At 52.0% G+C, this 26,585-nt stretch overlaps 1 protein-coding gene across 1 annotated transcript; it reads left to right on the forward strand.

Moving 5' to 3' along the window:
- The first annotated feature begins 1,440 nt into the window (after positions 1 to 1,440).
- LOC116817859 (caspase recruitment domain-containing protein 8-like) lies at positions 1,441 to 26,044 on the forward strand. Its single transcript, XM_032768321.2, has 10 exons — positions 1,441 to 2,096; positions 7,997 to 8,032; positions 15,583 to 15,680; positions 17,390 to 17,451; positions 17,534 to 17,754; positions 19,465 to 19,724; positions 21,242 to 21,367; positions 21,661 to 21,802; positions 24,173 to 24,214; positions 25,151 to 26,044. Exons 1-10 carry the CDS (start codon positions 1,826 to 1,828, stop codon positions 25,420 to 25,422), a joined length of 1,530 nt encoding a protein of 509 aa, XP_032624212.1. The 5' UTR covers positions 1,441 to 1,825; the 3' UTR covers positions 25,423 to 26,044.
- The last annotated feature ends 541 nt before the right edge of the window (positions 26,045 to 26,585 follow it).

Here is a 26,585-nt window from a genome sequence, read left to right on the forward strand (position 1 = left end):
GGGGGGTTGTGATGGGGTTATCGGCCCCACTCAAAGGTTAAGGGAGCGATGGAGCAGGACTGGGCTGCAAAGGATGCGTCGCCTCCCCTGCAGCTGCAGAGCACGCTCCACATGAGAGACCTGCTCCAAAGGGGCCTGAAAGTCAGTGAGGAGAGGGAGAGGAGAGACTGGCTGCAGGGAGGCAGTCCTGGGACAGCCATCCCCAGGAGAAGGGTCTGGACTGTGGGTCAGACCCAGCCAAACAGGGGCCTGACCCTTTTCCCACCCCTGCTCCCTAATGAGGGAGACTAGCAGGGCCCTGAGAAGGGAGCTGGCGAGCACCACTGACTCTCTGAGCTGTTGGGAGGCACCGGGAACGCCCCGGGGGGCAGGGGGCTGGGACCATGCCTCAGCTGAAGAGAGAGCGGGGTAGGTAGGAAGGGCCCAGGGGAGGCTGCTCTGGTGTATCAGCAAGAGGAGACTCAGACTCTCCTCTCCTCACCCCATCCCCCCTGGGCTGGGACTCAGTGAGAGGAAGGGAGGGCCTGGATCCCCACACCCCATCCAGCCAGGAGAACCCGGGAGCACGGGGCAGTGATGGAGCATAACTCAGCTGCCAGGCCCATGGAACACCCAGCAAGGCCAGCCCAGGACTTTGCCGACAGCTGAGCCACGGCCTGCCCACTAGGCCTGTTGGTCTGCAAGTGACGCCTGCTATGGGGTTACTTCTCCTCAGGGGGCTCTGGGTCCTGATCTCCCCCTCTGCCACATGTTCTGCAGTGTGTGCTGCTGGTGCAGACCTCCTCCCATCACAAGGCGAGGAGACCCGCTAGGTTTTCCACTTGGAATGTTTTTCCTCCAAAGCTGCTCAGGGCTGAGCGTGGCAGGCTGCACCCTGGGTCTGGAGGGATTGATGGAGGAAGGCTGGCCGTGCTCTAGACCAAGCCCTGACGGTGGCGGTGCTGTTAGTACAGCAGAAAGGCAATACAGTGTTAGGCTGTGGGAGACAGAGGAGTTATGGGGTGGGATCAGGGATGGCACTGGTGTTACTAACACTGAGTGCGAGGGTGCAAACTGCTCTCTGGATGTCCAGTCTGTGTCGGGTTATTTCCCAGAACATGATCTCAGATAATAGTGGTTTCCCTGTCATTTCAGTCAGCGACTTTCCCGTTGTAACTGCAAGAGGCAGAGCAGAAGCCCAGCCACATTCGTCATCTCCAGACAAAGCAGAACCTGAGGAACAAACACATAAGGGGCTGCAAGAAAATTACAAATCAAGAGATGCAGGAATAAAACCCTCCAGACAAAACAATGAAACGCTAGCGAGAGAATATGACAGGAGCTCTGGAGCAGCTTCTTGCTAATGCAGCACCAGGCTCTCCCAGTAGGCAGTGCTGCAGGACCACCGACTGAGGGAGCCCCCAGGTACTCAGGTCCCACCTCTCCCAGGCAGAAGGGTGGTAGAAACACTGGCTGTGGGGAGCCCCCTGGTACCTCCAGGGTTCATTGCGGGGAGGAGGAGTGTGTTTCCAAAAAAAGCCATGTTTTGTTGGGAAAAAAGTGACTGAAATGAGCCTCATGCAGTGAGGCCTCAGAAACACCCAGCCGGGCTCCGAGGCCTGGGCTCCTGGCCAACTGCAGTTTCAGTTTCTCAGGAAGTGGCTGAGAGCTCTGAGCGGGGTGGGAGGAAGGGCAGGCCGGCCTGGGGCCTGGGAGCTGGGGCTCTGCTGGGGGCAGAGAAGATCCCTAAATCCGGAGGAAGGAGGCCGGTGGGGGGATCTGAGGAATCCACGACCTGGGTATCAGAGCACAATCTGCACAGACAGCCCCGTGGAGCTCAGACATTATGGAGCACGGACCCACTGGGAGCTCTGCAGCCCCTGGCAGGGCCCAGGGCACAATCTTTATTAGAACCATAACTGGTGGCATGGGGGCCGTGGACGTGCATTGGGATGACACCGGAGAGGATCTGAAGAGGAAGGTGATAGAGGAAAACATCCATCATGGCAAGGTTGACGACTTTAGACTGGTATTTGCAGGCAAATGGCTGGAAGATGCCAGGAGTCTGCGGCACCAAAGGCTGACCAATCACTGCACTGTCGATTTGGTTGAGCGCTGTAAGTGCTGGGCAATGATGGGAAGGGAGTGCAGGAGAAGGGGCTGGATGGGGTGGCCAGGAGAGTGCATGATCAGGGGGAGGAGGGGGGAGCTGGGTGATGTCCTCACGAGGGGCTGGTGACGGCCTTTACCAAGGGGACGGATCGGCAGAACTAAAAGAAAGCACAACCAGGATTGCTGAATGAGGAGCCAATGGATTTTATGGCCGGGGCGCATCTCCGGGGAGTATCTGAGCTTTAACAGCATCTGGATAATTCCTGCAGGAAGACCCCCAGTGAGACCCAGAGCAACTCATGGGGCCAGGCAGGCAGGGGTGCGCCAACTGGCACTTTCTTACCCAGAAGACTTTACTTTTGTTCTTTATTAGATTTGTTGTTTTGCCAGATAAAAGCCACCCAGGCTGACGGTGCTCTGTGTGAGTGGGGTGGGATGGGGGAATGGAACAGTGAGGGGAGGGGCTGCAGGAAAGGAGAAGGGTCACCTCCTTGCACCCTGCTCCTAGAGGAGTGGGGGAGGCCATGTCTGGACAGCCCACCCATGTGTAAAACAGCTGCCAGAGCATGCACACATGGGGCAGGAGGGAAGGAGAGGAACCTGGGCCTTGCCTCATCTGCATGCAGGGCCGTCTCTAGCCATTTCGGTGCCCTACGCAGCCTCCCCACAGGGGATGTGTGTGGCCCCAGGCCCCAGTGGGGAGGGGGGCCTGGCCCCAAGGGGCAGGATCAGGCTTGGGGGGCAGGGGAGAAAGCACCCCACAGTACGAGCCGGCAGAGCCTGCCGCTTGGTGAGTGCGGGGTCAGGCCTGACCCCACACTCACGTGGCAGTGGGAAGTGAAGTGACCTGGCCCCAGCCCACTCCACTCTGCTCCCCTGGCTCCCAGCCTTGGGACTAGGGGGCAGGGGGAACCGGCCCCCAGCACTCACCGGCGGCACGGCTGGGAGCCGGCGATGCAGCACAGAGCAGGCTGGGGCCAGGTCGCTCCACTTACTGCCACTCAGTGAGTGCAGGGCGCCCGAACCCTGCTGCAGTCCTCAGGGGAAGAGGTGGAGTGGGGGCGTGGTTAGGGCAGAGCAGGGGTGGGAAGAGGTGGGGCTGGGGCAAGGAAGGGGCAGGGTGGGAACCATGGGGAAGAGGTGGAGCAGGGGCTGGAGCAGCATGCAGCTGCGTAGGGCACCAGGAAATGTGATGCCCCAAATCTCCTGGTGCCCTATGCAACTGCATACGGGTATGGAGGGAGGGGAGAGAATGGAAAGCCCCACCCCAGCAGTCGGGGTGGAGAGCAGGAATGCAGGGTGCCCCATCCCGGCTGGGGGTGGGGATGAGACGGTGGTGGTGGCCCCTCTTAGCAGCAGGCAGGAAGGTGCAGCGGTGAGGCAGAGCTCGGCTCCCAGAAGCCAGGGGAGGAAGAAGGAAGAAAACCCCTCCTCCCGCAGGCCAGGGGTGGGTTCCTAGCAAGGCCGGATTAACCTTTTCTGGGCCCCCATGGAGGCAATGGAGCATGGCGGGGGGAGGTCAGACCCTGGAGCGAAGGGCCAGCCAGAGGCGAGGGCACTAGTTACAAACTGACAGTTGCCAGATGCACAATGGCCTGCCTGGCCCTGTGCTGCCAGCGTGTCCCTTCCCCTCGGAAGCAGGCTCATGCTGTGCTACACAGCCCCCCTGCCCAACAGCCCCCCAACTCCCTATGGCCAGAGGCCCCCTAGATCCACTATGCCCAGCACCCCCCAGACCCACCCACAAATGCACAGTGCCCTGCACAACACCAGCCAGCCCACAGCCCCACAACTGCCCGGCACCCCCCACAGAACCCCGACTCCCTAGTGCCCCAACACACACAGATCCTCCCCGCCCCTTCACAGCCCAGCACCCTCCCAGACCCCGAAGAGACCCACTCCCCTGCACCCTGCCTCCCGGCTGCAGTCACCAGCCCTGCTGGGAGGCGACTGTGTCTGCTGGGCTTAGCAGCCAGGGCTGGTGCTGGGGCTGGGAATAGCTCCGACCCTTCGGGAGTGGTGCAATCAGCCAGGCCAGGGCCTGCCCCAGCTGGGGTCCCTCAAGATGCACTTGCCTGGAGGGGCCCAGCCATGCTCCCCACATTGTCTTCCTCCACCCCCTTGGCTGAGACTGGCCAGCTTCTGCACCAGTGCCAGGCAGCGTAGCTCTGGGGAGACAGGCGGGGCCCCGCAGGTGGTGGGAAGCAGAGACTGCCCGGAGCCAAAGGAGCACTGGGGTCTGGCCAGGGGGCTGAGAGGAGCAAGGGGTGGGGGCAGGGGGTGGAGAGGAACTCTTGGCCAGCTAGCGGGCAAGCCGAGAGGAGCAGGGGAGGGAGCGGGAGGATCCAAGGGGGTCTCGGGGCACAGTGAAAGCAGATCAGGCTAGGGCCTCTTCTGAGCATAGGCCCGGCTCCGCTGAGCCACTGGAGCCATTGTAAACTCAGCTCTGGTTCCTAGGGGTAGATTCCGAGGCCAGAAGGGACCGTTGTGATCATCTAGTGTCAGATTTCCAGTAGCACACAGGCTGTCGAACTGCCCCACAGTAATGCCTAGGGTAGAGCTTTTAAAAACAGCCTACAGCCAATCTTGGGTTTGAAATGGCCAGTGATGGAGAATCCACCACGACCCTTGGGAAATTGTTTTGGCAGTTACTTACTCTTACAGTTGTAAATTTGTGCCTTATTTCCAGTCTGCATTTGTCTAGCTTCAATTTCCAGCCATTGGGTTGTGTTGGACCTTCCTCTGCTAGATTGAAGAGCCCAACATTTATTCTCTGTATGGGGCTTATTGATTGTAATCAGAGCTGCCCTTGACCTTCTGGTTGTTAAACTACCTAGAATGAGCTCCTTGCCAAGGCAGGTTTTCCAATCCTTTAACCTCGTTCTCGAATTGTGGGCAACAGAACTGGACACAGGATTCCAGCAGTGGTCACACCGGTGACTAACACAGAGTAAAATAACCTCTCTGCTCCTACCTGGGATTCCCTGTTTATGCATCCCAGGCTCGCACTGGCCCTTTTGGCCACAGATTGGGAGCTCATGTTCCGCTGATTATCTACCATGAGCCCCAAATCTTTTTCAGAGTCGTTATTTCCCAGGATAGAGTCCCCCATCCTGTAAGCAGGACCTACGTTCTTTGGTCCTAGGTGTTAACATTTACATTTCACTTTATTAAAATCAATATTGTATGTTTGCACCCAGCTCACTTAGTGATCCAGATGGCTCTGTATCAGTGATCTTTCTGCTCTCCCAATTTGTTATCATCAGCAACTTTATCAGCGATGATTTTATGTTTTCTTCCAGGTCAATGATCAAAATGAGAAATAGAATAGGGGCAAGAACCGATCACTCACTGGAAACAAACCTGCTCGATGACAGTTTAGCCAGTTTTTAATCCATTTAATATGTGTCATGTTAATTTCATATCATCCTAGATTTTTAATCAAAATATCGTGCGGTACCAAGTCAAATACCTTACAGATGTCTCAGTATATTACGTCAGCACTCACCTTTATGAACCTACTTTGTAATCTCATCCAAAAAGTATAGCAAGTTAGTTTGACAGGGTCTATTTTCCATAAACACACCTTGATTTGCATTAATTTAATTAAACTCCTTTAATTCTTTATCCGCCACTCCATTATCTTGGCCAGGATAGATGTCAGGTTGACAGACCTATAATTATCCAGGTCGTCCCATTTACCCTTTTTAAAAATTGACACAACATTAGTGATCTTCCAGTCTTCTGGAGCTTCCCCTGTACTTCAAGACTTATTAAAAATCAGACTTAATGGTCCAGTGAGCTCCTCTTCAGCCAGCTCACTTAAAACTCATGGATGCAAGTTATCTGGACCTGCTAATTTAAAAGTATCTCATTTTAATATCTTTTATTTAACATCCTCCCAAGATATTAGAGAAATGTAAGAGTGTCTTGATCACTATATGATGAGACTATATTATGTTTTTCCCCCAAATAGGGAACAAAAATATTTATTGAACACTTCTGCCTTTATTCCATTATTAAAGATAATTCTACAATTTCTGTCTTGTAATGGACCAATACCATTGTGAGGATTCTTTTTGTTCTTAATGTATTTTAAAATTTTCCTTTTTATTGTCCTTATCTCTGCTGGCCATAGAGTTCTCCGTGTGTCCTTTTTCTTCCCTTATCAATTTTCTACAATTCCTGACTTCTGATTTATATTTATTACTATCGACTTCCCCTTTCTTCCATTTGTGTTATATGTATATTTATTTTGTATATCTGCCATCATGTCCCCTCTAAAAAAGCTTCATTTTTTAAACCAGTACAGCTTTCTTTCTAGATTGTGATTTTTTGAGCATCTAGTAAGGTGCTCTTAAATGATTCCCAACTATCATTCATATTTTTCTAATTAAATTCATCCTCCCAGCTGATCTGGCTCATAACTGTTTTCAGCTTTGTGAAATTGGCCCTCTTAAAGCAGCAAGTATATATTTTTCTGGTCTGGACTTTATTCTGCTTGCACTTTATAAATGTGATCAGCTCATGATCACTTGAACATAAGCTACCATTAAATTGTTAGTTCTCTGATCAGTTTCTCTTTATCTGTTAGGACAAGGTCTAATGTAGAATTTCCCTCTGTTGGCTGCAACTGTTGTTACGTTAGCAAATTGTCATCTATAATGTTTAGAAATCCCAAGCATGTTTTAGTACTTGCAGCCTGAGACCTTCAGCATATGTTGCTCAAATTAAAGTTCCTCATCATCACACAGCTGTTTTCCCTACACATTATCGATAGGTGTATAAAGAGGCGATGGAATAGACACTCTGCTTCCACCTAAGGAGGGGAGGGGTTTGTTCACCAGTGGAAGTTGCTTAGATACTGTCTTCACCTCTAACAGGCAGCAGCCCACCCCACAGTCTGCTTTCTATCCCGTCAGAGAGCAGCACATCTGCAGGGTAATAGTGGTACAGGCAGAGGTGCAAGGAAGCCAGTACGGTCCGGTACGGCATACCAGCAAGAGCCAGTACACCGTGCCAGACCACATCGACTTCCACGGCGGGGATTGAAAGGGCTCTGGCGGCTGGGCTGGGGCAAGGATTTAAAGGGCTCAGAGCTCCCCCTCGGCTGCGGGCAGCCCAGAGCCCTTTAAATCCTGGCCGCAGCTGAGATTTAAAGGGCTCAGAGCTCCCCGTGGCTGCAGGCAGCCCAGAGCCCATTAAATCCCGGCCGCGGCTGGGATTTAAAGGACTCAGAGCTTCCCGTCTCTGTGGGCAGCCCAGAGCCCTTTGAATCCCAGCCGCGGCTCCGGAGGCTGGACTAGGACGGGGATTTAAAGGGCTCAAAGCTCCCCATGGCTCTGGTGGCCGGGCTGGGGCCAGGATTTAAAAGGCTCCGGGCTTCCCTCAGCGGCAGGAGCTCTGGGCCCTTTAAATCCCTGCCCCAGCCCCGCAAAGCTTGGGGTTCCCTCCCCGCAGCCAGATCCCTGGGCCCTTTAATTGGCCCCTGATCCCCGGGGGGCTCCCAGCCGCCTCTGCAGCTGGGAGACCCTGGTTGATTTAATGGCTCTGGGTCTCCCAGCCACAGCTGGTTCCCCAGGGCCTTTAAATCTTGAGAGGCCACGCCTCTTCTGGATGAGGCCACACAGCCCTCAGGACTCCGGCAGTACCGGTAAGGCCTGTAAGTTACTTTCACCCCTGGGTACAGGGCCTCACCCTGCTACCACTATTTAGCAGAGCCCCAGCACCATTCCGTGGGAAGAGGCACACAGCCCTCTGCCACACAACGTGGCAGCAAAAGGCTTCTTTTTAACGGAGCTGAGAGCAGGACTGGGACTGGGAGAATGGGGAAACAGTGGGAGAAGGATACTTCTCCGCAGGGGGCTGAGGGTCCTGGTCTCACCCTCTGATGTTTGTTTTGCAGTGCGCGGTGGTGGTGATGCAAGCTCCCTTTCTCCAGGTAAGAAGAGCCACTGTGTTTTTCCACTTTGAATATTTTCCCTTTAAAAGCACTGCTCAGGGAGAGAGCAACAGGCTGGATCCTGGGTCTGGAGCGACAGAGTGAGGAAGGCTGGCCGTGCTCTAGAGGATTTGCAGTATGGCCTTGGTATGTCACTGCCTCTCACTTCTACTCACTTCCCCATCTATCAAATGGAGACAACATCCTAGACCAAGCCCTGATGGCGGTGTTAGTGCAGCAGAAAGGCAACACAATGTTAGGCTGTGGGAGGGCAGAAGAGTTATGGGGTGGGATCAGGAATGGCGCTGGCATTACTAACGCAAACATGATCTCAGATGACAGTGGTTTCTCTGCTATTCCAGTCTTTCACTTTCCTGCTGTAACTGCACAAGGCAGAGAGAAATCCCAGCCACATTCATCATCTCCAGACAAACCAGAACCTGAGGAACAAACACATAAGGGGGGTCTCAAGAAATTAAAAATTGGGCAATGCAGGAATAAAACCCTCCAGAGAAAACAATGAAATGCTAGCAAGAGAATAGTACTTTAGCTCTGGAGCAGCCCCTGCTAGTGCAGTACCAGCCTCTCCCAGTAGGAGGTGCCACAGAAGCACCAGCTGAGGGAGCCCCCAGTGATTCCAGTCCCAGCCTCTCCCAGACAGAAGGGTGATAAAAACAGGGCCGGTGCAACCATTTAGGCAGTCGCCTAGGGCACGAGGATTTGGGGGGCGCCATTTTCTTCAGCAGCGACCGCGGTGGCCGGATCTTCAGCCGCCCTGGTCGCTGCCGGCATTTAGGTGGAGGCAGCTGGGGCAGGGGAGCGCGGGGAGGGCAGCCTGCAGCGATTAAGGGCGGGGGGGCAGCACTCAGGGGAACTCACCACCCCAGCTCATCCCTACTCCGCCTCCTCCCCGAGCACGCCATGGCTGCTTCACTTCTCCCGCCTCCCAGGCTTGCGATGCCTAAGCTGGGAGGCGGGAGAAGTGAAGCAGCCACGGTGTGCTCGGGGTGCTTGTGTGCGGAGCAGGGGTGAGCTGGGGTGGGCGGGAGTGGGGTGCCTCAGGGCAGAGGGTGGGGGATGGGGGAGAGCACAAGGTGGAAGTTTCGCCTAGGGTGTGAAACATCCTTGCTCCGGCCCTCGATAGAAACACTGGCTGTGGGGAGCCCCCGCTACTTCCAGGGTTCATTTGGAGGGGGAGGGGGAATGTGATCGTCTACCATCCTCCACCCAGAACCAAAACCTACCCAGCTGTGAGACTAAAATGGGCTTCCACTTGCATGGATTGTGCAGCTCTTCCTTGTATGCTTGTCTCTCTCCTCTCCTGAGCTGTGAAATGGTTATTGGTGTTGGCCCTTTAAATTGTCACCTTCAGAGAGTCAGCATTAACCCCCTTTCCTGTGAATGTGAACATGGAATCCCCACCCCTCTCAGAGCTGCTGTTTCTGGCTGTCTGCAGACTCAGGCAGACATCACAGCATCAGGTTCACCTGAGTCACGTTTCAAAGTTGATCTTTGAAACTACGGAGGCTACAAGCTTGATTTTCTTTTATAAATGAAAACTTGTATGTTGAAGCACAAGATTCCATCACAAGAGAAGGGACTGGGGCATTGACCCAAAGCCAACTCCAGTTTCTTCCAGCAGGATGAGCTCATGGGCAGTGGGGCAGGAGCACTGGTGGTGAGGGAGCTTCGAGTACCTGCAACCCCAGACTGTCCTAACAGACACCTCACTCCGCATGTAAAACCTGATAGGGGAATCCTGCCAGCTCAGGGTAGGGAGCCCTCTGCTGTGCTGAGCTTCAGCACCCAGGGTATGAGCCTTATACCAGCTGTAGAAAAAATAAATACCACTGGATAGACACAGATTAAATATATGGTGTCATCTATGTAGTTGTTATTATTTTATTCTTATTAATTGGTATTATGGTAGCACCTAGGAGCTCCAGCCATTGCCCAGGACCCAGTGTGCCAGGCACTGTATGTTATTAGGTGTGCTATAGTTGCACCAAGGTGTGTTATGGTAGTACCAGGGTGTGCTATGGTAGTACTTAGGTGTGCTGTGTGTGACGATGTGGTTCTGGCGGGACCCAACTGAGACTGCCAAATCAGGATCAATTGCTCAAACAGGGCAGTCACAGCCCAAGGCTGGGGTTTTTCCACCTCTAAGGCAAACCAAAACCAGCAGAACAACAGACTCAGGTTGTCACCCCTGGCTACCGAAGTCACACACAAGCAATTTCCTAGCACCCAGTCTCCCAGTATACCACAGTCCGATCACGTTTGGGGTATGAATGGTTATTGAAAACGAACACTCCAGTAAAGAAAAAGGTGCTCTCGATCAAAGACCAAGCCCCAGACCCAGGTCCAACATTACACATTAGACTTTACCACAATCACGCTGTGCCAATCCTTTAGAATCTTAAAATATAAAGGTTTATTCATAAAAGGAAAAGAAGATCAAAGAGACGTGTAGATTTATGGTTAAAATGAATCAATGTACTACAGTAATTGGCAAAGTCTTAGTTCAGCTGATTGTAGCAGGATGAAGTAATGCGGTTAAATCAGTCTGGGAAATCTACCCCATGGAATGGTATCAGTCTTTGTGCGAGCTTCAGAATGTAGCAAAGTCCCCGTGAGGTAGAAGCAGATTGGAAGACCAAATGGAGATCAGGCTCCGGCTCTATATTAGCTTTCCAGATTAAGGACACACTTGTTTTACTGTGGAAAGTTACATGCAAAATGGAGTTGGCATCACATGGCAAGTATTCTGCTCACGTCGTTGGCAAGGGCGGATCCGCCTTCTCTTGATGGGTCAAGGTGTGTAGTGGATGGTCTTAATGGGCATTAAGCAGGCAATTCAATCACGCTGCCACACAGCTTGTCTAGGTGTCTCCCAGACAGCAGCCAAAAAATTTGAAAAATCAGACAAAAGAATACAAGACAGATATAAATTCATACAAAGCAGTACCAGACCTAGCTAATATAACCAGACCCGTACTGTTTAGACTAATGACCCCTTACATAGGATTGGTTGCCACTTACAGAACCGTGGTGGGAAGCCCCGGTCTGCTATGTGTCCCAGTTTAGTATCAAAACGTCACACTGTGGTAGTACCAGGTGTTTGATTTGGTAGTTACTAGTGTGCTGTGGTAGACCAGGGTGTCTTGGCTAGTACTAGGTGGCTGTGGTAGCACAGGGTGCTGTGGTAGAACCAAGGTGTGCGTAGCGTAAGTACTCGTAGGGCTGAGGGGGGGCTGTGGAGATCAGGTGCTGGTGTGCCTGTGTGTGTGTGGGCACCCAGGGTGCGTGGTCAGGTGTGTTATGTATACTAGGTGTGCTGTGTAGGAAGGGTGTGCTGAATGGTAGTACCAGGTGGGTTATGGTAATACCTGTGTGCGTGGTAGTAGCCAGGGTGTGCTGTGGTAGTACCAGTGCTGTGTAGACTGTGGCTATTACGTACAGGGTGTTGCTAGGTAGTAACGAGGTGTGCTATGGTAGTCCAGGTGTGCTTCTGGTATGTACCTGGAATGTGCTATGGTAAGTACCAGGAGTTGTGCGTATGGTCGTACACTAGGTGCTTGCTTGGTCATAGTACCAGGGTGTGCTATTGGAGTAATCTAGGTTGGCAATATGTAGTACCTACGAGTGTGCTATGTGATTACCAGCGTGCCTGTCCTAATGAATCCTGGCTGTTGCCATATGGTAATAGCCTAGTGTGCTTATCGGTAGCAACCAGGGTGTTGTCTATGTAGCCCACAGGGTCTGTGGTCAATCTATTGGTAGTACCGAGGTGTAAGCTATAGTAGCCTACCTAGATGTGCTCATGGTAGCACCCAGGTGATGTTATCGTAGCACAGGGTTGCTAATGGTGTACCTAGGTAGTGCTATCGTATACCAGGTGATGTCTATGGTTAGTAACAGTGGATTGTGTTATGGTAAATACATAGGTGTCATAACACTGTAGTACCCAGCGGCTTGCTGTCTAGGTCAGTACCTAGGTTGCTATGTTTGAGTTACCAGGGGTGCTATTCGGTAAGTCCATAGGTGTCTCATGTAAGACCAGGGCATCTCACAATGCTGCTAGGTAGCACCGGCGCCTGTGGTAGCACCAGGGTGTGCTATGGTAGTACCAGGGTGTGTTATGGTAATACCTAGGTGTGCTATGGTAGTTCCAGGGTGTGCTATGGTAGTTCCAGGGTGTGTTATGGTAGTACCTAGGTGTGCTATGGTAGTACCTAGGTGTGCTATGGTAGCACCAGGGTGTGCTGTGGTAGCACCAGGGTGTGCTATGGTAGTACCAGGGTGTGTTATGGTAGTACCAGGGTGTGCTATGGTAGTTCCAGGGTGTGCTATGGTAGTACCTAGGTGTGCTATGGTAGTTCCAGGGTGTGTTATGGTAGTACCAGGGTGTATTATGGTAGTTCCAGGGTGTGTTATGGTAGTACCAGGGTGTATTATGGTAGTACCAGGGTGTGCTATGGTAGCACCTACGTGTGCTATGGTAGTACCAGGGTGTGCTATGGTTGTACCTACATGTGTTATGGTTGTACCTAGGTGTGCTATGGTAGTACCAGGGTGTGCTGTGGTAGCACCTACGTGTGCTATGGTAGTACCAGGGTATGTTATGATAGTACCTAGGTGGTCCAGCTGTGTCTCCCTTGGGCCTGTGAGGGCTGCTCTTGGGCAAGCTGGGCCAGGTCTCATTGCCACGTTGTCAGCGCTGGCCTTTTCTCCCTACTGAGCGGACAGTAAGCAGTTGTTGTGGCCTGGACCAGAGCTGAACACAGGCCCTTATTCCTGCCCCAGCCTGACCATCAGTGAAACACCCGCCCCCACTAGCCCTCCACCCGCTCTTTCCCCGGCGATAGGACTGGCACAACCCCCTCCAGGATAGAACCAACCTGCTGACTTCCCCCGCATTCACCCACCACAGGCAGCCACAGCCTCAGTGGGATGGCAGAACAGGGGATGCTATGTTAAGCTTACTTTGTGTCCCCTCCCCCAACATTTTTCTGAAATAACGCCGTAGTTCTCAAGCGTGAGGCGCAGCCAGGGAGAGAGCAGAAAGATGCTGGTTTGAAATGGCTCAAGTAGGCGCTAGGGGTGGCCAAGCAGAAGTGGGGGGTGGCTGCTCGAGAGTGAATGAGAGATGAGAGGTTCGGGGGGACAGGCCATGAAAGGCCTTGAGAGTGAAGACAAGCAGCTTATGTTTGATGTCATAGAGGAATGCAAAGAGGGGGTGACATGGCCAAAGCCACGGGCTAGCAGAGTGCGGCAGCATGCTGAATGAGTATGAGCAGGGCGAGTCAGCATTAGTCAAGGTCAGAGAGAAGGATGTTGCAGTAGCTGACAGGCCAGATGATTGGAGCTTGAGCGAGAGTTTGAGTTGTGTGGATGGACAGGAAAGACTGAACTTTAGAGATGTTCTGCAGAAAGAATCTGCATGATGTGAGGACCTAGAGAGAGGCCAGATCAAAGATGACGCCCAAGTTATGGGCCTGAATGACAATCAGGGTGGATGTGATGTCCAGAATGATGAATAAAGCAGGTGGTGGGGGGAGGGAAGATTAGGAGCTCTGTTTTAGCCATTGAGAGGCTGATCTGACAGCTAAACATCCACAAGGATACGTGGTCAGAGAGACAGGCTGAGAGGTTAGTGTGGCCAGAAGGAGACAGGTCTGGAGCAGAGGTAGGTCTGTGCATGGTCAGCGTTGGGACGGTTGTTGAATTTGTGTTTGTGATGAGATTACCCAGAGGTACAGTGCAGAGGGGAGGAAAAGGGGACCAAGGACAGACTCTGTGGAACCCCTACAGAGAGCTGGGGGGAAGATGAGGAGGATGCGTTGAAGGAGTGATAAGACAGGCAAGAGGAGAACCGGGAGAGGACAGAGTCATGGAAGCCTGAGGAGGACAAGATTTCAAGAAGAGTTTGGTCAAAGGCATCTGACTGATCAAGAAGGCTGAGGCCAGAGCACTAGTTCTGAGCTTTGGTTAGGAAGAGGACATCAGAGACCTAGGCGAGGTGATTTCAATGGAGGGCCAGGATGGACACTGGCCTGGACAGGGCCCAGGGTGGAACTGGAGAAAAGGAACTCCAGACAGAGATTGTAAAGCGTGTGTTCAGTGAGCGTGGGGATGAAAAGGAGAAGAGAGATGGGGCAGTAGCTGGAGAGGCAAGTGGAGTCAAGGATGCGTTACTAAGATGGGAGGAACTGAAGCATGTTTGTATTGTGAGGGGAGAGGGTTAGAGGAGACTGAGGCTAAGGAGACGAATAAGGGAGGGCATGAGGGTGGACGTGCAAGAGATCAGGAGCTGGGATGGGGTCACTGGGACAAGTGGAGGGGTTAGAGGAGGACAGAAAATGGGAAACTTCTGTGTCCGTGAGAGGGGAGAAGGAGGAGAGAGTGAGGAGGAGGAGGAGAAGACGGAAGGGAAGGGAGCTGAGGGGCGGGGGAAGGTCATGGAGTATTTTGTCAATTTTCTCCTAGAAGAGATTGGTGAGATCCTGTGCAGAGAGAAGTGGAGGTGGGAGAAGGGAGGGTTTCAGAAGTGAGTCAAAGATGATGAAAAGGCAACTGGGATTGTGGGAGTGCGGTTAAGTGCGGTTGGAGAAGTAGAGGCATTCGGGTAAGACTATGGAAGACCTGAAGGAGGAGAGAACACATCTGTAGGAGGATATCAGCCTGGCTGCAGGATTTCTGCCAGAGATGCTCTGCAGTGCAAGAGCAGGAACGGGGGAAACAGATGTCAGGAGTGAGCCAGGACTGGGGGTCGGCAGGGCAGACCCTACAGTGGGAGAGAGGGGTAAAAGAGTCCAACATGGAGGAGAATGAAGCATGGACATTTAATGGAACAACAGCCATTTAATGGAAGAAAAGAAAGAGGGTAGAGAGCAGACGAGAAGTCATCAGCTCTGATGGACTGAAGTCAAGGAAAGGCCGAGCAACAGCACGAGGGGAGGCCAATGCATGACACTGAAAGAGACCCAGTGATGGTTATACAAGGGGAACTCAGTACCAGGAGATCACAGAGAGAGCAGTGCTTGGTGCACAGCAGGCTGAGTGAATGGTCCGTGGGTGAGTGGGAGCACGGAACCAGGTCTGCATGTCGAATGCAAAGATGAGGGTGAGGAAACGTGCAGGTATAGGATCAGATGGGTCATCAGTTGAAGCCACTGAGGATGAGTTTGGGGATTGTGAGGCAAGGAGGAGAGAGCCAAGGGTTGAGCTCAGACAGGAAGGCTGATGGAGAGGAGCTGGGTGCACAGTAGATGACAGCAGCATGGCGGGAAGAGGAGAGAGGATGAAGTGCTGTTTAGAGAGGAGACAGAAGGGGGAGGAGGGAGGGAGGGTTTGGAAGTGGCAGGAACAGGACAGGAGAAGCCCAACACCCCTGCCCTGCTCTGATCTTGGTTGGGGATGTGAGAGAAGGGAAAGCCTCTGTAGGAGAAGGTGGCTGTAGGGCCAGAGTCAGACAAAAGGATCCAAGTCTCTGTGAGAGCCAAGGAAGAGAGACACAAAATGGTCATGGATGGTTGTGATCTTTTTAGCGATGCAGATACAGCACAAAGAAAATGCAAAAAGAGCTGTGGCTGATCTTAGAAATTCCACCTTATCAAAGAAAAACTGCACACGGTGCATCAGCAAGGTAAGAGGCTGCTTTCTGACAGTCAAAGTCTTGGAAGTTTAATAGTTTCAGCTGGGACACGGCTTAGCTTGGAAGAAATCATAGAATCTCAGGGTTGGAAGGGACCTCAGGAGGTCATCTAGTCCAACCCCCTGCTCAAAGCAGGACCAATCCCCAACTAAATCATCCCAGCCTGGGCTTTGTCAAGCTGGGCCTTAAAAACCTGTAAGGAAGGTGATTCCACCACCTCCCTAGGGAACCCATTCCAGTGCTTCACCACCCTCCTAGTGAAATAGTGTTTCCTAATATCCAACCTAAACCTCCCCCACTGCAACTTGAGACCATTGCTCCTTCTTCTGTCATCTGCCACCACTGAGAACAGTCTAGATCCATCCTCTTTGGAACCCCCTTTCAGGTAATTGAAAACATCTATCAAATCCCCCCTCACTAACATATAGAGAGATATACCTATCTCATAGAGCTGGAAGGGACCTTGAAGGTCATTGAGTGAAGTCACCTGCCTTCACAAGCAGGAACAAGTACTGATTTTGCCCCAGATCCCTAAATGGCGCCCTCAAGGATTGAGTTCACAATCCTAGGTTTAGCAGGCCAATGCTCAAACCACTGAGCAATCCCTCCCCTCTTCTGCAGACTAAACAATCCCAGTTCCCTCAGCCTCTCCTCATGGTGGGGAGGGCTAGCTCAGTGGTTTGAGCATTGGCCACTTAAACCCAGGGTTATAAACTCAATCTTTGAAGGGGCCATTTAGGAATCTGGGGCAAAAAATGTCTGGGGATTGGTCCTGCTTGGAGCAGGGGGTTGGACTAGATGACCTCCTGAGGTCTCTTCCAACCCTGATATTCTATGATAAGTCATGTGCTCCAGCCCCCTAATCATTTTTGTTGCCCTCCACTGGATTCTTTCCAATTTTTCCACATTCTTCTTGGTCCCAAAACTGGATACAGTACTCCAGATGAGGTCTCACCAATGTCGATTAGAGAGGAATGACCACGTCCCTTGATCTGCTGGCAGTGCTCCTTCTTATATAGCCCAAAATGTTGTTAGCCTTCTTGGCAACAAGGGCACACTGTCGACCCATATCCAGCATCTCGTCCACTGTAACCCCTAGGTCCTTTTCTGCAGAACTGCTGCCTAGCCACTCGGTCCCCAGCCTGTAGCAGTGCATGGGATTCTTCCATCCTAAGTGCAGGACTCTGCACTTGTCCCTGTTGAACCTCATCAGATTTCTTTTGGCCCAACTCTCTAATTTGTCTAGGTCTCTCAGCATCCTATCACTACCCCCCAGTTTATCTACCACTCCTCCCAGTTTAGAGTCATCTGCAAACTTGCTGAGGGTGCAGTCCACACCATCCTCCAGATCATTAATGAAGATATTCAACAAAACCGGCCCCAGGACCAACCCTTGGGGCACCCCGCTTCATACTGGCTGCCAACTAGACATAGAGCCATTGATCATTACCCATTGAGCCCGACTATCTAGCCAGCTTTCTGTCCACTTTATAGTCCATTCATCCAGCCCATACTTCTTTAACTTGCTGGCAAGAATACAATCATCCATGTTAGGAACACAGAGATTGCCAGAGTGGATCAGAGCCAAGCTCCACCTGGCCCAGTATCCTCTCTCTGACAGTGCCCAGCACTAGATGTTCCATTGTCACTAGGAGTAACTGTTATGAAACTCCTAGTTACTGGAACTTGCTGTCTTTCAGATCCTTCCAGAGGTAATGCCAGAGATTGTTCCAGGCACAGAGGAGAACAGGACCGTCTACAGGTAGGAGCTCCCGGGTGCCACAGGATGTGGCCCTAGAAATCCTGTCCAAGCCTGACCTCTGCGTTTTCACTGTGCCCCCCAGAGCTCACATCCCCAGCGCTGGCTTCTTCCACTGCTCCGAAACAGGGCTTGGCTTTGAGGTGAGCACAGCAGTGACCGTCGAGTACGAATACGGCTCCTGGGCGGAGAGTCTGAGCCCATCTGCCAGGCAGGAGTGGATGGTCGCCGGCCCCCTGTTCCACATCAGGGCCGAGCCCGACACGGTGCGAGCCGTGCACCTCCCCCACTTCGTGTGCCTTGCAGGTAGGGCAGAAACAGGGAGTCACTGGGCTAGCTGCTGGAGTCAGGGGCTGATGGTGGCTTTGAGCCACAGTCTGCAGCCAGTGGGGCTGGGGAGTCCTGGAGCACTGGGGGAGTGTGAGCCCCAGGGACTCTGTGCTGTGCCCTCTGCTCCCCTCCCAGCTCCTGCTCCAGCTCGGCTCCACCGCAAGGGGGGACTGTGCCTGGCCCTGCTCCGAGGAGCAGGCAGCCGAGAGGAAGGCTCCTGGCTCCCTCTCCCTCCTCCTCCTCACTGTGCAGGGCCAGGCACAGTCCAGCCCGGTTTGGGTGAGGATCCCCCACCCTGACGGGAGTGTGGCTCCCCCTGTGGGGGATGGTGGGTAAATCCTCCAGCGCCTGAGGGCCAGACAAGTGCCTGTCACACGGGAGTGCAAGGACCCTCCGGGGCGGGGGGGGGGGAAGAGATGGGGGAGCCTGTGGCAGACCCCTGGGTTCTGTGTGGGAGGGGGCTGGGGGAAGACAGCAGGAGGTGGTTCCATGCTCAGTCCACACCCAGCAGACAGACTGGGCTGGGGAGAAGGCCCAGAGGAGATTCAGGCCATTGTGACCCTGTTCCTGGTTCTCCCTTCCCTGGCCTTCCACCTCTCCGTTTTCCGGTCTGGATCTCGGAAGCTTCATTTCCTGCCATCACGCCCTGGGCCAGTGGTTCCCTAAGGAGGACTCTTCTGTGTGATATCCCAGAGCGTTCCCAGCTGCTTCCATGCTTCCTCCCTCCAGCCCTCCTGATCTCCCCTCGCTGGCCATTCCCTGCCTCTGCCCCTGTGCCCAGACCCACGGCTTCCCCTTCTCTCTCCTATCAGGGGGCAGCGTGACTTCTTTTCATTCCCTCCCTTTAGTTTCCTTCTCACTTTGCTTTTGTTCTCTCTCCTGTCTCTTAAGCCTCCTATGTGACCCCTTCTCTGGGTACCCTTCTCCCAGCCCTCACCCCAGGGCTGTCCTTACCCATATGCAAACTACACAGCTGCGTAAGGCACCAGGAAATTTGGGGCACCAAATGGCTGCAAATTTCTTGGTACCCTACGCAGTTGTGTGCTACTCCAGCGGCCAGTCCAATCCCTGGCTGGCTGAGCTGGCCAGGAAAACTGCCCCTACTCCCGCACCACCCCCACTCCACCTCTTCCCCAAAGCCCCTGCCCCTGCTCTGCCCACATCCTGCCTCTTCCCACCCCTTCCCCTGAGTTACATCCCGGGGGACTGCAGCAGAGGTCAGGCCTGTCCTGCACTCACCGGGCAGCAGGAAGTGGAGCGATCCAGCCCCAACCCGCTCCACTCTGCCGGCTCGTACTGTGGGGTGCTTTCCCACTGCCCCCCCCAGACCTTGGGTGCAGCCCCACCCCCCGCAGAGGCTTGGGGACGCCCCCCTCTTCCCTCCCCTCCCCTCCCCCTGCAGAGGCCTGGGGCCAGCATAGAACACTACAATGTCTAAGGACCGCCCTGCCTCACCCTTTCTCCCAGTCTGTTCTTCCTCCCCCTCCATCTCGTTCCTTCCCTTCCCTTTCTCCTCACTCCATCCACCTCTCTGCACCCCATTCGATGGCAGGGCTGCACAGCGCCTGCGGTTGTTTATATTTGTAAGGCGTCTGGGATGGCTGTTGTGTGTTGGTGTAAGTCATTGTACAGGTGCTGCCAGCTCAGGGTGTTTCAATCTCATTCCCCTCACTATCCCATCTGCAGGCGGAAGGGATTTAGGTTCATGCCAAATCGCCCATTTTGAAGCTGGCCACATGACCCTGGAAACTCCAGCGAGAATCCATCTCTTCCATGTTGTCCTGGAAAATCCCAGCTTCTCGCAGCTCGGTGTGCTTTGGAGAAAGATGCGTTCAACCATAACGTTTATTCCCATCCATTCCCTTGTGCTGATCTACCGGGCACTCAGGGCTGCAGACATAACTCTCCACCTCTACCTGATACCCAACGACCACTCACTCAGGAAGGTAAAACAACAATCCCATTTATACGGTGTGCCCAACACCAAGATTGCTGGGACACTGCACAACCTAAGAGTGAGAATGAACCACATCGATACACCCGCACACCCAAGCACATAGTGAAACGCCAGGCAGCATGGCATCATTCAGAGAGGAGAGGGCAGAGGCCTACACGCTTACTGTCACTGAAATAGAAGACACCACAGCAACCAGGTTTTCCTGTGTTTTTAATAGTGGTACGTGATGGGCTGGGGCAGATACCCAGGGGAGAGTGTTGAGCTCCTGAGGGATGCACAGCATTAGCTAACATGAGGCATGCGGTTGGGACCCCAATGGATAGGGCAGTGGTTCTCAAACTTTTGTCCTGGTCACCTCTTTCCCATAGCAAGCCTCTGAGTGTGACCCCCCTTATAAATTAAAAACACTTTTTAATATATTTAACACCATTATAAATGCTGGAGGCAAAGCAGGGTTTGGGGTGGAGGCTGCCAGCTCATGACCCCCTGAGGGTTCCCAACCCCCAGTTTGAGAACTCCTGGGACAGGGGTCTTACAGCACAGATACCTTATCTGTTGGGGGAGGCTCAAACAGGAAGTGAAGATCAAGAGAACTATATTGTTGGTGTGGCCACGGGGCACCATATGAAGCACTGGACAGATAGGAATAGCTCAGGGCCAGGCTTGCCATGGTGTGAGATCCACATCACTCAGCCACGTAGCGATTCCTGAAGCTAAAGGCCAGGTCCCCGCAGCACCCACTAGGAGGTGCTGTTCTCTCCAGCAACCTCATTCCCCACCCTGGGATATTCCATGTATAACTGAGCTTCCAAGCAGTGAAAAATCTTCTTTACAAAATATCACCTTGGGGCCTGGAAGAGTCCAGATTAAAATGAAAACTCTGAGCGAGGGAATGAGGGGATTAGGTTGGCTGCTAGAACTAAACATTAGCTACACTGGCTGGAACCCCATGATCACTGTAAGAACCCCAGGAACCACCCCCACATTGCCTGTAGATCCCATACCTGTTATCACTATGGAAAATACACACACATTAAAAGAACAAGGTTAAGGTTGCAAAGTCAATCACCCACTAATTGGAGAATGCCAGAATTAAGAGTGTGGTTTGCAGCCTTCTCTCTGCTCCCTTGTCTGTATGTATTGTGAGAGTCTGTCCTTGTATTTGATCGCATCCTATTTTTAAACAGAAGTAGAGGCCGCCATCTTTTCTGTGGTGATCAGGTTTGTCTGAGGAAACACTTCCTGAGAGTGAGGTCTGGTAGGCTGTCAAAGAGGTTCCCAGCAGGGCAATGGTGACAGCCCCATAACCTGTGTTATTTTTGACTGGTCTGGACCAGATCCCAGCAGAACATAGTGTAGTGAACATGCCTGCTTTGGCTGGGGAACGGACAAGGTGACCCAACAGGCCTTTTCCCTCCATGACTTGAGATGCTCTGAGTGCAGACAGAACTGGGTCAGGGGTTCTTGTTTGTATCTCTCAGAAATGACAATGCTTGAAATTTACAGGCCATTGAAGAAGAAGAAACGAAGTGGGAGTCAAAGCTCATTCCCAAACCTCCTCAGACCAATGCGCTGTACTTTGGATCTCAGTATGAGGTATCTGGTACATCAGAGCTAAAGATAACACCTGACGTAAGTAGGATTGTCCTCTGCTTCCACTGAGGCATCAAAACGAGCTGAACAATTAATTATTATTATGCTTTAGTTGTGTGGTGGTGATGCCTAGGAGCCCCAGTCATGACCCAGGACCCCCTTGTGCCAGGAGCTGTACAAACACAGAACAAAAAGATGGACCTGCCCCAAAGAGCATCCAATCTAAGCATAAGCCAAGAGACCACAATGGACACAGCAAACAATGGGCATCGTTCACTCCTGCTCTTGGCGAAGGTGGGAGACTCTCATAAGTCATTTTATCTTTACCGCAGCAATTGGAGCTCTGCTATAGAAGCCCCGCAGACCAGCAGCCATATATTGAGCTCTACATGACGGATCTAGAGGAGGAAATCAAGCTTCACATGAAAGACAGAAAAGATGGGAAATTGGTTTGGAAGACATTTGTGAGGCCAGGTAGGATCACACGTAAGACATTGAAGCAGAACTTCTGGGCAGCTGGTCGTGGTGACTGAAGCTCATAGAATTGCTGAAATGTCAGGCTGGAAGCGACCTTGAGAGGTCATCAAGTGCAGCCCCCTGTGCTGAGGTAGGACCAAGTAAAGCTAGACCATCCCTGACAGATGTTTGTCCAGCCTGTTCCTAACAGCTTCCCATTATGGGGATTCCACAACATCCTTTGGAAGCCTATTCCAGAGCTCAGCTACCCTTAGAGTTAGAACGTTTTTCCTAATATCGAACCTAAATCTCCCTTGCTGCAGATTAAGCCAGTTACTTCTTGTCCTACCTTCAGTGAACATGGAGAACAATTGAACCCTGTCCTCTTTGTAACACCCCTTCACCTTCACATATTTGAAGACTATTATCTGGTTCCCCCCTCAGTCTTCTTTTCTTAAGACTAAACATGCCCAGTTTTTTAACCTTCCCTCACAGGTCAAGTGTTCTGAACCTTTTATCATTTTTGTTGCTCCCCTCTGGACTCTCTGCAATTTGCCCACATCTTTCTTCAAGTGCAGTGCCCAGAACTGGACACAGTCCTCCAGCCGAGGCCTCATCTGTGCCGAGTAGATGGGCAATTACCTCCCATGTCTTACATACAACGTTCGTGCTAATACATCCCAGAACGATATTAGCCTTTTTCGCAACTGGCACTGCATCCCATTGTTGCCTCATATTCAATTTTGTTGATTTCAGACCAATTCTCCAATTTGTCAAAGTGGTTCTGAATTCTAAATCTGTGCTCCAAAGTTCTTGCAATCCGTCCCAGCTTGGTGTCATCTGCAAATGTTCTAAGCATACTCTCCAATCCATTATACAAGTCATTAATGAAAATATTGACTAGTCCCAGGACTGACGCCTGTATAATCCCATTAGATACGCCCTTCCAGTTTGACAGAAAACCATTGATAACTACTCTTTGAGTATCATCTTTCAACCTGTTGTGCACTCACTTTATAGTAATTTAATTTAGACCACATTTCCCTAATTTGCTTATGAGAATGTCATGAGCGACTATGTTAAAAGACTTATTAAAATCAAGATATAGCATATCTGCTGCTTCCCCTCTATCCCATAAGTCAGTTACTCTGTCAAAGAAGGGAATCAGGTTGGTTTGACATGCTTTGTTCTTGGCAAACCCATGCTGGCTGTCCCTTATAACCCTATTATTCTCTAGCTGCAAACTGGTTCTTGAATCATGATAATTTCCCAAGTATTGAAGTTAGGCGTGTTGAGGGCACAGAGAAGCAGGAGATGTACATTAAATCAGCTGTCTCAGCTCTGCCATCTTCATTATCCATGGCAAAAATCCTAATCCACTGAACAAAGTCCTGTGGTTTAAATGCACTTTTAGGATCTTTGATCATGGTTCCTCTGGAGATTTCAGAAATTATCTTTGGGAAATTAACCAAGTATTTCAAGATTCCTTGTGAGGTGGAGAAACTCCAGTATAACTTTAGAGAAGGCTGAGACACCGGCTAGCAAAGGAGGAGAAGGTCTCTGGGAATCAGGCCGGTGCAACCATTTAGGCAAACGAGGCGGTCGCCTAGGGCGCCTAGTGGTTGGGAGTGCCTAAAAGCCCCCTCAGGCGAGGAGGTGGAGGTGAGCTGGGTGGGGGGGTGCATGGACAGGGTTGCCGGCAGTAACGGGGGGGGCGCACAGGGAAACCACTCCCTGCCCCAGCTCACCTCCACTCTGCCTCCTCCGCTGAGCACACAGCCCAGCTCTAACTCTCCTCCAATCAGCGCCACAAGCCTGGGCGGGGAGGAGAATTAGAGCAGCGCCGGCGTGCTCAGGGGAGGAGGTGGAGCCGAGGTGAGCTGGGGCGGGCTACTCAGGTAGGGTTAGCTTCCGCAGGAGGGCTCCCCAGGCAGGGTTAGCTGCTGGCGGGGGGAAGGGGGGAAGTCTCCCCAGGCAGGGTTAGCTGCCGAGAGGGGGAGGGGGGAAGTCTCCCCAGGCAGAGTTAGCTTCCGGGGGGGCAGAAGGGGGGAAGTCTCCCCAGGCAGGGTTAGTTGCCATGAGGGGACAGAGGGGAGAGGGGTTAGCTGTCGTGGGGGGGGGGGTAACTGCTGCAGGAGGGGTTCCCTGAGTGGGGGGCTGAGTTAGCTGCCATGGGGGAGGCGAGGTTAGCTGCGAGGGCAGTCAGCTGGGGTGGGGGCAAGGTGGAAGTTTCGTCTAGGACGCGAAACTTCCCAGCACCAGCCCTGCTGGGAATGCAGAGCTTCTCTGATTGCCCTTAGCCTCTGATGGTCTTTAATGTTGCTGGACCCTCCTGCTAATGAGAGAAGTGACAGGATGTTTGACTGATCCCTTCCCTTTCTCTTTTAGGGGATGTTAAAATTCCTGCAGCATCGTCTCAAACACTCACAGGTCAGTATTATTTTAACAGAGCTTTCAGTTTCCGCAATCTCAAGCTGGTCAGAATATAGTATGTTTAATGAAAAAATAATTAATTCTAGGGGTTTTCTTGAAACATTTACATGAAAAATTTCTGATTTTTTCCAACCTGGAAACCCCAAACTTTAAAGTTCTCCAGTTTTACCCCTTCCTCTCCCTCCCCTCATCTCCATGTTTTATTCAGTGGCAAAATTAGAAATAGGTGCTGAGTGAAGGGAAGGCGGGCGGGGGGGGAATGAGTAAAATACCAAAGAGGGAAAAGCCTTTGGATTGTCAATTTCAAGGGGGAAGGAGGTTGTTGAAAAAAAATCGGACAATTTCAGAAAAATAAAAAAAGAAGTTTTATTTTAAAAAAAAGAGACACTTGGAAAAAAGTTTGAAAAATGTTGACAAGCTTTAGTTGGAATCCATTTCTTCTTTAACACGTCCGGCCCTCCTGCTTGAAGCATAGACCTTAGACATGGAGAAAGACCTTCTGCTTTGCCTTTGTCCAGTGCAGTGACTCACAGATTCCATCCCTTCCCCACAAAGGGATCCCTCTGTACATCACTGGTGAGAGTTGTGCTCCTGAGGTCCATCCCAAGCTTTCCTTTGCTCAGTGTCAGCTCCTTATCCCTCGCTCTACCCCCAGGACAGGCTGGTGGGATAGTCTGGAACTTGTAGCAGTGCTGGCTGTTGCATCAGAGCCTCAGCCCTTTGCAGTGTTAGCGTGGATGGGTCTTTACAAACTATATTCCAACATGAATCACTTCATGCAACTGACCACACACTTTGAGCTAGAACGGCCCTACAGTACAGGGGCAGCTGCTGCATCCCACAGTGACATGGGGTCATGTAGTGGGACTGTAGTAACCCAGAGTTGTACCTCCTGTACCCAGCAGAGTAATGCAGGGCTGGTGTCTCCTTTAGCTCGAGGTGTGTCCTTTGTGAAGAAGCACCGGGAGCAGCTCCGTCGTCGAATGGGAGTGATCTATCCCATCCTGGCGCGCTTACGGGACACAGAGGCAATGAACAGTGATGAAGAGGAGGAGGTGCTTAGTAGGCAGTGCAGACGAAAGGAAATGAATGAGGCCTTACTGCAGCTGGTTGAGCGGAAGGGAGCTCAGGCCCAAGAAGAACTCTACCAGACTCTCAGAGATACGGACCCTTACCTTGTACAGGACTTGGAGCAATCCAGCTAGGGCCTGGAGATCCTGCTACCTGCCACCTGTGCTCCTGGCTGCTGCCACTGCCAGTCTGGGGTGTGAACATATTCTTACCTTTGTTACTTATGCAGCAACATAAAGCTGGTTTGATACAAGGAGCTTTTCATCACGGTGACCTTTAGGCCACCACTACCTCTCGCTCTTCCCTGGTCTCTCAGCATTTCATCTTGGGATCTACCTGCTCTCCTCTTGTCCTATACACAGTCTGGGGGAGCTTTTCCTTCTGTCCTCTACCCTCTGGACAAAATAGGAGTCTTAGGCTTCCGGTCATTAGTACCTTGTAGACCCCTGTGTGCGAGGTTTCTGCATGTTTTCTCCTCAGAGACAGAAGGACGGGTTGCATCTTTCCAAACATACCGCCAATCTCTCAGTTAAACAAGCTTTATTTGGAATGAATGAGAGGAACATTTTTAAATAAACATAAATCTTGTTTTCTCATCTCCAAATGTTAGCCTCAATTTTAGAAAAGTGGTTTTCCTGTTCCGTTGCAGAAAAGGAGGAAGACAAGGAAAGTTCTGATATGATCCAGCAGACAAATTAGCCTTCTGCTCATGTCCTGCCCCAGAAAACCTACACTAGAGCTGACCTCCTTGGTCTGGCCCAGCAGTCTTTCAGCACCCACCCTCCTGTGTGGGACCATCCCCCCCTTTCAGAGTATCACTCTTCAGTAGCACAAATGGCCTTTTACCCAAAGAGAGACTCTCTTTCCTATTTCACTGTCCTTCTTGGTCTCTGGAGAGATCCTGGGGGCTCCCCTCCAAACCCAGCCCACTCAACTCGGAGGGGTACTGGGCTATGCCACTGGTAATGGTTGGGGCTATTGTCTGAGTCATTTAATGGCCACTTTGCTGCACCTTGATGGGTTTGTCCTGTGTCCTGGCTGTCTCCCCTGGAGAGCTTTCACAGATCACATATCTCCCCCTCTTCTGTTTGGTTTACAGTAAGAAAATCATTCCTAGAATTAAGTTTAGCAGAGTCTGTCCTTCCTCCATGGTAAAGTGTAACCCCTGGATGCTCTGTGGGGATACCCTCACACCGAGGAACCCCACCTTGCAGAGGGCAGAGCTTGCTTGTCCTAGGGACTCCGGAGATAACCTGGTATCAATGCTACACGCCTGCAGTACCTTCCGTCACCGCTC

The sequence above is a fragment of the Chelonoidis abingdonii genome, chromosome 22 (genome assembly GCF_003597395.2).
Source record: "Chelonoidis abingdonii isolate Lonesome George chromosome 22, CheloAbing_2.0, whole genome shotgun sequence".
Taxonomy (NCBI): Eukaryota; Metazoa; Chordata; order Testudines; family Testudinidae; genus Chelonoidis; species Chelonoidis abingdonii.